The sequence below is a fragment of the Gavialis gangeticus genome, unplaced genomic scaffold (assembly GCF_001723915.1).
Source record: "Gavialis gangeticus isolate Ggan-Ray unplaced genomic scaffold, GavGan_comp1, whole genome shotgun sequence".
Taxonomy (NCBI): domain Eukaryota; kingdom Metazoa; phylum Chordata; order Crocodylia; family Gavialidae; genus Gavialis; species Gavialis gangeticus.
Window position 1 is genome coordinate 5,901,098 of NW_017729018.1, and position 8,458 is coordinate 5,909,555.

Here is an 8,458-nt window from a genome sequence, read left to right on the forward strand (position 1 = left end):
AGCCAGTGGCAAGGCATCCTGCCAGGGATGTGCTGCTCTCTTACCTGCAGCTTGCCCAGTGCTTATTGCTATTGTCAGAACAGCTGCACGGTAGGGTCAGAGCTGGAGGTGATTCCCGGAGGGCTGAGGCTGCAGGAACCCCCAGCCAGCTCCAGGGCAGGCTCAGGAGACGACTCGGGCAGGAGTTGGAGGGATGGGTCCTTGTCCTTTTTCCCTGCCCCCCAAGACACCCATGGGGGGGAGAAAACTCCTCTACACCTGCTGTCCCCCAGGCTCCCGTGCAGAACCCCTGTTGGCAGGATGCACTTTGCAGGGGAGGTCCAGCAAGGGCGCTGTGCTTGTATCAAATGGGACTTGCCCAAGATGTCATGAGACACACAATGTACATTCAAGGACCTGCAGCTTCTCTCCAGCTACTCAGTTCGGTCTGGGCCCCAGCTGAGGCTGCCTGAGCTCATGGCACCTCCAGGAGCCGGTGCCCTACCGCCTGGCTCAGCATGGGGCGGAGATGGCTGCTCAGTTGCGTTGGCTCGCCAGCTCCTGGGAGATGAACTTGCGCAAGCGCTCAAGGTACTGGCTATACAGTTCAATGTCGTTGTGTCCCGCACCCTCCACCCACAGGGGCTCCACTGCCTTGGGGCAGCGCTCGTATAGCGCCAGCCCATGCGAGAAGTCGATGACCTCGTCCTCGGTGCCGTGGATGATGAGGACAGGCGAAGTGATCTTCGAAATCTTCTCGATGCTGCAGGGGAGAGAAATAAGCCTGCGGTGAGGGACCCTGCACAGCAATGGCACCTGCTGCCACAAGGGGGTGCCAGGCAGCACCACAGCCCTGGCACTACAGGGCAGCCCGGAAATGCAGCTACTTCTTGGGTGGAAGATCAGAAGCGACCAATTGCAAATGGCCCAGAGTATGTTGAAGCGAGGGGAAGGCATGCAGATTAGAGCAACTGCCCTCACTAGGACTTGGGCTGTAAATCCCTCCTGGCTGACGCCGTGCCCCCAGGTTTCGTCTTTACTGGCCCTCAGTGACTCCAGACTGAACATGCCCCTTTAACAAGTTTAAATACACTGTTCTCACAGCTGGCCCCTCAAATGCCGAGATCTACAGGCTGGGTGGGGGTGGAGAAGGGCTCTCTCTTCACTTGGCTAGACCTGCTGCATGGCAAAGCCCAGCGCCCCCCAGAACCCACAGCAGAGCCAGGGCACACGCAGCCGGAAATTAAGGGTTTGTAGCGATGGCAAATCCACTGCTTCTTCTGTTAGACCCCTGCACCCCCAGCCCCTTCACCTTGCACGCTATCCCCCCCAACACTGGTTCTGCAGGACCGAGCAGGCCCCGGGACCTCCAGGGCAGCCCCACCTCCATCACTGCAAATGGGGTTCAGTGGACAGTGCAGCTAAGCTCTCTTGCTAAGGTGTCTGAGTCCAGCCGTGTGCTGGGTGAGTGCTGAAGGCTGCCCCAGCTGTAAGTGGAGACCTGGCACCTGGAGTGGCCAGACAGGACACCAACCATGCCACCCCCTCCCCCACCACTGGGTGCAGAATGAGATGCTCCTTAACCAGCGTGGATACAGACTGGGTATCTTGATCTCTCCCCACTGCTGGGAGGCAGCTGTTGGTCCTGAACATGCTGCAGGGAACAAAGACAGGCCCAGCTCCTGGCCCCTGGGCCAGGGGGCTTGTGAGACTCCATTCACACCCGCCTAAAGCTCCCAAGGCCCAGGCTGAGGGGTAAAGGGTTTGACCAACTCAGGGCACTGCAGCTGTGCAACAGCTCCTGGCAGGTTCCCCCGAGTTGTTCTAGAGGGGTCTGGAGAGATGCAGCGGCAAGTCTCTGCTCCACATCTCGCCTGGTCTTGGGCCTAGGGAGAGGTTGCACTGCCAGGAATGGCATGGGAACAGGGGAGGGTTGGAGGGTGCTGGGACCTTCCCCACCTCAGGGGGGGCCAAAAGATCTCTCAGGGGACAGCTGGCAGCCAGGGGATACCAATCTGCAGACCCAGATGCTGGTACACAGTTGCCGTGGCACTTCCGCGGCAATGGGAGTATCAGGCCTGCAACTCAGGCATCTGTCACCAAAACCAGGGCCTGAACTCAGGAGCACCCACGATCCCTTGCAAGGCCAAGCTCCCTGTGGGCTGCTGGTGTCTGTGCCCAGCTGGAGAAGCAAGCGGGCACTCACTTGGGGAAGGCGTCAAAGCAGTAGGTCTTCTTAGTGTCCGGGAAGGCAACCCTCATGCCCGAAGTGAGGGGCGAGTGCAGCACGACAGCGGCACACTCATAGCGTGAAGCCAGGTCCACGGTGGGCACTGTGCCAATGCTCTGTCCGTACAGGATGATGTTCTCCGGGCTGATCCCGTACCTGAAAGGAAGGAACCCAAGGGGTTAATGCAGGGCACCCTCCAGCCCAACACACAACTCCCAGAGACACGAGAGCAGCCACTCCAGGGCCTGACAGCAACAGGGCATCATCCCCCAGACCAAAAGAGGGGCCAGATGGTCTGAGGGGTCTGACTGGGAGCAGCTCAGGGCGCTACCCTGCTGGGGACCCTGATATATGACACACTAGACAATGGGACCCCCCAGAAGAGACCCCATGAGGCACATCAGGAGATGGGACCCGCCTCACTGCAGATCCTGGGAAGTGACATGCAGGACAAAAGGATCCCCGCCTCATCAGGGATTCCCAGAGAGGACACACCAGGTGATTCCCTCCCCCAACCCACAGACCCATACAGGATAATCGTCCCCAGGTCCTTCTTCCTCTTGTCTATACAGAAGTCCCACGTGATGCACAGCTGCTGTGGCCACCAGTTTCCTCCCAGAAGCCCTGCCCCACCCCCACTGGATAGACGCCTTCCCTCCCCCTCTTCCGGGCTGTCTCCATCTCTAGCCAAGACCACGCAACACCAGCTGGAGCCAGGCTGCCCAGCTCCCCATGGAGAGGAAAGCAGGGTGACCGCCTTCAGTGGGGGGAGCTGAGACCCCGAGATGCAGGGACATCTTCAAGGTCACCCAGGGAGCCAGTATCAGAGCTTGCACCCAGCCCAGCGCTTGCACCATGAGGCCTGAGCTCTGCCTTCCTTGCCCTAAACCAGAGCTGCTGGCAGGTGTCACCCTGGGCACCTCTGCCCACAGACCACACCCCAGCTGGGAGCCAGTCCAAAATGCTGACTCGAGCTCAAAGCACTGAGTCATCGCTTCTCCCTGCAGCTGCCTCCCACCCCCCCAGGGCCCAATCCTGGTCCACCCTGCAGCCACTGGTGAATACACCCCTTCCTCACCGCCCCCACCTCCTGCTAGCAAGCACATCCGCTGCCCAGCCAACAAACGGGCCTTGCCAAAGGCTGCTGTGGCCATTGTTTTATTCCCCAGTGGGGAATAAATCTGGCTCCTGTCCCTTCTGCAGGGAGCTGGCTCCACACCAAACACCCAAGGAGACACCACCTCATTCCAGATGCATGGATGTCCCTATACTCTCATGGCTGGGCTGGAGGGGCAGCTGCCAGGGGTCCCTGAAGGCTTATGAATCAGCCACAGGGGTCATCAGCCATGGGGGATCAGTATGTCTGAGCAAGCCCTGTACACACTGTGACCTGGGGCTCATGGTACAGACCCAAGGGTCAAACTGCCGGCAGGGGATGGCAAGGAGGGGACGGAAAGGGGCTTAGAGCAGGGGGTGGCTGCTCCCACAAGGACCAGGAGGGGGAGGTACTGAGGGACCTGCTGGCATGGGGGCAAAGGCAACAGGGATCTAGGTGGCAGTGGGAGGAAGGGGGCTGAGGCAGGGAGAGGCTGCAAAGAGCTGTTGGGCTGGGGGCTCCCTGGCAGTCCAGCTCTCTGTACCCCCTGTCCTGGCTCACGCAAGCATTGTCCCAGTGGTGCCCTGCAGCCTGGGACTTCAGCATTGTCTGGAAGAGCCATGCTCCAGCACACAGGTGCCTGCTACCACCCCCACTCCTGCCACCTGCACTCCCTAGATACCCACCCTCAAGGGCAGGGCAGGGCAGGGTTATCTGCCTGGCTCCAGGCTCCCTCTGCACAGCTGCAAGGGGTGGGGTGGCAAGAGACAGCATGGGGCTCGTTCTGATGTCAGAAGCCTTATCAGCACCTTCCTGGGCCTGGAGACACACTGGTTTGATCGCCAGTAGGAGGGAGGCTTATCATGCATCCGGGACAGCAAGGCAGGAAAGACAAATCACCCCTCTGCCCACGCGTCAACAGGACTCGCTCTGCGATGTGGCTCCTATTCCAGGCCTGGAGCTTGGAGCCGACAGGCAGAAGCAGACCTTACAGACCTGTCAAGCACCACTGAAGTGGTTTCAATTAACAGTACCCAAGGCCTGGCATAGACACCTCCTGCCTTTCTGAGCATAGTGTACCAACACCTAGAGCACCCGCAGCCCCTCTGACCCACAGCCCCCCTCCTACCAGCAGGGCAAGGCTTCCCCCCTCTCTCCAACACCGTCTGCTGGCTGCCAGGGCCACTTCACGCTCTGGCAGCACAGTGGCTGCAGCGAGCCATGCGGAGCACCCAGAAGCACTAGGACACGCTCTTGCTGCGGTGGTGGCCCAGAGCCAAGCAGAGACGTGGCCCGTCAAGGTGACGGGGGCAGCTGTGACACAGATCCAGCCCACACGGTGCCACACAGGGGCAGAAAGCTCGTCTATGCCAGGGTCCTGTCTAAGCCGAATTTCTTGCCACCAAAATGGAGCCACCCATGGTACCATTGCCTGCTCCCCAAGACTGGGCTTGAACCAGAGGCACCAGCCCATCCCCCACATATGTCCTGCTTCCCCCCCAAGCAGGAAGGCTTGCCATGGTGCTGGGAGATGCGTCACCTGCTGAGCGCAGCTGCCTTGGGCAGGAGCCAGCCCAGCAGACAGGGCCTGGCCCTGAGCAGCCAGCAGCAGGCCTCCCTCCTTCCCTGCCACGGACAGGCGGCCCAGCCCAGGGACAGGACCAGCTGCAGAGACTGCAGGGTATAGCTGGTGGGGGGCCATGAACCCAGGAGCAAGGCAGAGGCTGCCCCATAGCCAACACCTCCCAGAAGGCTCAGCAAGAAAGCTATGGGGTGCAGTGTGTAGGGAGGCCACAAGTCACGTCACCTCCCTGTGCCTCAGTTTCCCCACCCCACACTTTGCCTGTTCCATTGCAAGGGACTGCGTGCACAACAGCCCTGCGGGCCCCGCTCTCAGTTGAGTGCTCCAGGGCACGCTCTGTGCTTCTACTGGCCAAGCGCCTGGTACAACCCTGCACCCCCAAGTTCCTTGGCTGCCCCGTGTCTTTCAAGGACTCTCTGCAGTGCCAGGGGCAATGTGTGCCCCCCTCCCATTCTTATCTCTTTCCTAGGTCTCCCAGGCACTAACTCCTGGGCAGAGTGGAGGGGGTGCCCTACTGCTGGGTGTGCCCATTTCACACTGCCATCCAGGCCCCTGTCTGTGACAGTCATGGCAGGGGCTGATACAGTGGCTCCATTAAACAGATGCAAACGGTCCCTTGTGTCCTCCTCTCCTGCCTTCTGCTTTTCGATCTGCTCACACGAGCCCAGGAGTCCCCCAGCATCGTGGTGGCAACAGGATTGGCCCTTAAGAGTGACCGCACTGTATCCAAACACCTAATGCCTGTGGGCAATGCTGGACCGTGCTGCACCCAGGCAGGAGCAGAAACAAGCCTCAGGGGATCCTTTGCAGCAGGCAAAGGCAGCCTGGCACGTTGTTTGTTGCCCTGTCTGTCGACTGTGTTAGAAACACAGCTGTCGTCTCCTCCCAAGGGAGCAGGCTGGGGGCACAGGCTGGGAAGATGGAATTTGGCCATTTCTATGCAAGCCATGTGACACACTCTGCCCCTTGCCACTCACTGCCTTCATCTGGGAGGACAATCCCCCTCGCCAAGCCTTGGTGACACTGCCCTGGCAGTGTGCAGTGCACGGCGCATGCCACCTGGGCCTCCTGGGGCTTTCTGGCAACAGCAGTGCCAGGGCTCCCGGGAAGACGTCTGCACCGCAGCACAGGCGTGTGTGTGCGCGTGGAGGAGGGGCTCGGGGTACCTGGCCAGCCTATACAATGCATGGGGAAGTGTGTGCCCTCCTGGCCTGACCACTCTCAGGACTCAAACTAGCTCAGTTGAGGCAGCTGGGTCTGCAGAGCCTCATCCTCCACAAGCCTGTTGGCCCTGGGGGGCTAATGCACACATCAGCCTCACCATCTCTCTCAGGAGGGTCCGTGGCAGGCAAAGCAGCTAGAACTGCTCCCCAACTCCTGACCAGGCAGCGGGACTCACCCAGAAGAGTTTGCTCTCTCAGATGTCCCCTGCCCCCTTCAGCATCCCCTGAACCCCGGCCCCCACCTTCACCTGCCATCTCCACTGCCTGTGTCCAGGGCTGAGGTGCCAGCCAAGAAGTGAGCACCCTGCCAAGCCCATTGGTACCTGATGGTGAACCTGCCTCCAGGGGAGACAGGGCAGGCATCTCGCCACCTCTGCCAACCTTGCGCTGCAATCAGCAGGACTGCCTTGTCCCTCAATCCCAGCCCACATCCAACATGGGATACTCCATGGGGACCCTCCTGCACCCCCTGACCCAAGGTAAACCCTAGGTGGGGGCATTTAACCTCTGTGGCCTGCCCAGCCCAGGTCTCCTCCCTGAGGCTGCCAATGAAGGAGCCAGTAAAAGCTCCTCAGCCCTCAGGGCCTTTGAGCCCTGGCACTACCCTTGGCACAGCAATGGCCTGGATTCCTTGCACAGGGAAGGCTGCATCCCCACGAGTGCCCTGGGGGCTTCCAGCCCCTGTCTGTGCCACACACTAGCTCAGCCCACTCCATCCTGCTCCCAGCTGCTCCCAGCCCCATGAGGCCCTTCCGTGCGGCGCTGCCTCGGCCAGCAAGGTTTCCTGTTTTCCAGAGCATGGGCCTCACGGGATTTCCTGGCCCCAGCATGCAGGCCAGCTTCCCCTCCCTTCCCCTCCCCCCTTGCTCTTCCGCAGCTCCCCCATGTCGCTCTGCTGACATAGCTAGAGCAGTACACAGCCCCCGGCCAGGGCATAGCTGATGTCTCACTATGTGCCCATTACCCTGGCATCTGGGAACTCCACAATCAAGCATTGCCTCATCTTAGCAGGAGGGGTAGGGCAAAGGATGAGACGTATCCCCCGCAACCCAGAGGCAAGGGCTGCAGTATCTTACAGTGACAGACCCACAGAAAAAGAGCAGGCCTGGGGCGAGGGTGTCCTGACAGCCTGCAGCACTAAGTGAGGGGCTGCGGCTATCTGCACTGGCTAGAGCTAGGGCAGTTTCCTTCATGAGCAGGCACAACCCCACCAGGTACCCCAGAGCCCTGTCTGGGTGGAGCAAACAGGGCCCTCCTATGCAGTGAACGCACTGGGGTGGAAACTGCCAACCATCAGAGCTAAATGTTGTATGAGCTGCTGCAGCTCATGCCAGTGCTCTGTGCTGGGTCTGGGACAGACTCACCCCACACCAGAGCAGGCTCCCAGGACACTATCCCTGCCCCTGGTCCAGTAGAGCACAGGAGCTCTCATGGCTGCAGCTGTGGGAGCATCTAACAGCACTGAAGGATGTGCCAGAGCCCTTGAACCCCAACCAACAGCCCTGAGCTCCCCCCAACAATTTTGCTTTTCCCCACACCGCTGACAAACAACCCCTGCAACCCCAGCCATCTTGTAGCTGGGCAGAGGCACTGTCCCTACACAATTAGGGTTTGAGGTGGGAAAGGCAGAACATCCCTTCCCCCTCCCACCCCGACACTGCAGCCGTGGGCCTCTGAAACAGTCAACAGGACCAGAGCAGGGCTTACCGTGTCCTCAGCGCTTGCCAGGCAGCATCGATGTCAGCATAAAGGTTCTTCTCTGAGGGTTTCCCCGTGCTGACACCATAGCCCGAGTAGTCATAGGAGAAGATATTGCAGTTGATGCGCGTGCCCAGCCCGATGTAGAAGCTGCTCATCTGGCCTAGGTCCACAGCATTGCCATGGGAGAAGAGCACCGTGAACCTGGCAGGTGGAGAGAAGATGCACCAGTTAGCCACAGACAGCACTGGGCATGGCAGCCTCATGCCCCTGCCAGACCCTGATGAGCCAGGTGGCCTGGTACAAAGCCAGAAGTGTCCACTAGCCAAAGGCAAGGGAGAGCCCGTGATCCTGGGGGAAATAGACTGAAAGGCACATCTGCAGCCAGGTTCCCCAAGAGACCAGGAGCCATAAGTCCCTGGTCCCATTGTAACCCACTCAATGCCAGAGCCAGGACCCAACCAACCCCTGTCCCCACTCGATGGAGCCTGTTATGCCACTCAATGGAGACTGAGCAGCTCTAAGACTACAGTCCCACCAACCTAAGACTCTCCAAGGCATCTGGGGGGCAAAGGGCTGGGCCCATACAGACAGAAATGATGCCACTACAATTAGCACCAGTGTCCCAGCCTCAGACCCTGGCCTCCCCC

The 8,458-nt window shown here is 60.0% G+C and overlaps 1 protein-coding gene across 1 annotated transcript in view; it reads right to left on the reverse strand.

Annotated features, from left to right (window-relative positions):
* Positions 1 to 13: 13 nt before the first annotated feature.
* The window catches only part of ABHD17A (abhydrolase domain containing 17A), a 16,057-nt gene continuing 7,612 nt past the window's right edge, over positions 14 to 8,458 (reverse strand). The window contains exons 2-4 of the mRNA XM_019513303.1: positions 7,818 to 8,012; positions 2,186 to 2,365; positions 14 to 742 (exon numbers count right to left, since the gene is read on the reverse strand). Coding sequence (XP_019368848.1) covers positions 517 to 742; positions 2,186 to 2,365; positions 7,818 to 8,012 — 601 coding nt within the window. The 3' untranslated portion in view covers positions 14 to 516. The remainder of the gene's footprint in view (positions 743 to 2,185; positions 2,366 to 7,817; positions 8,013 to 8,458) is intronic.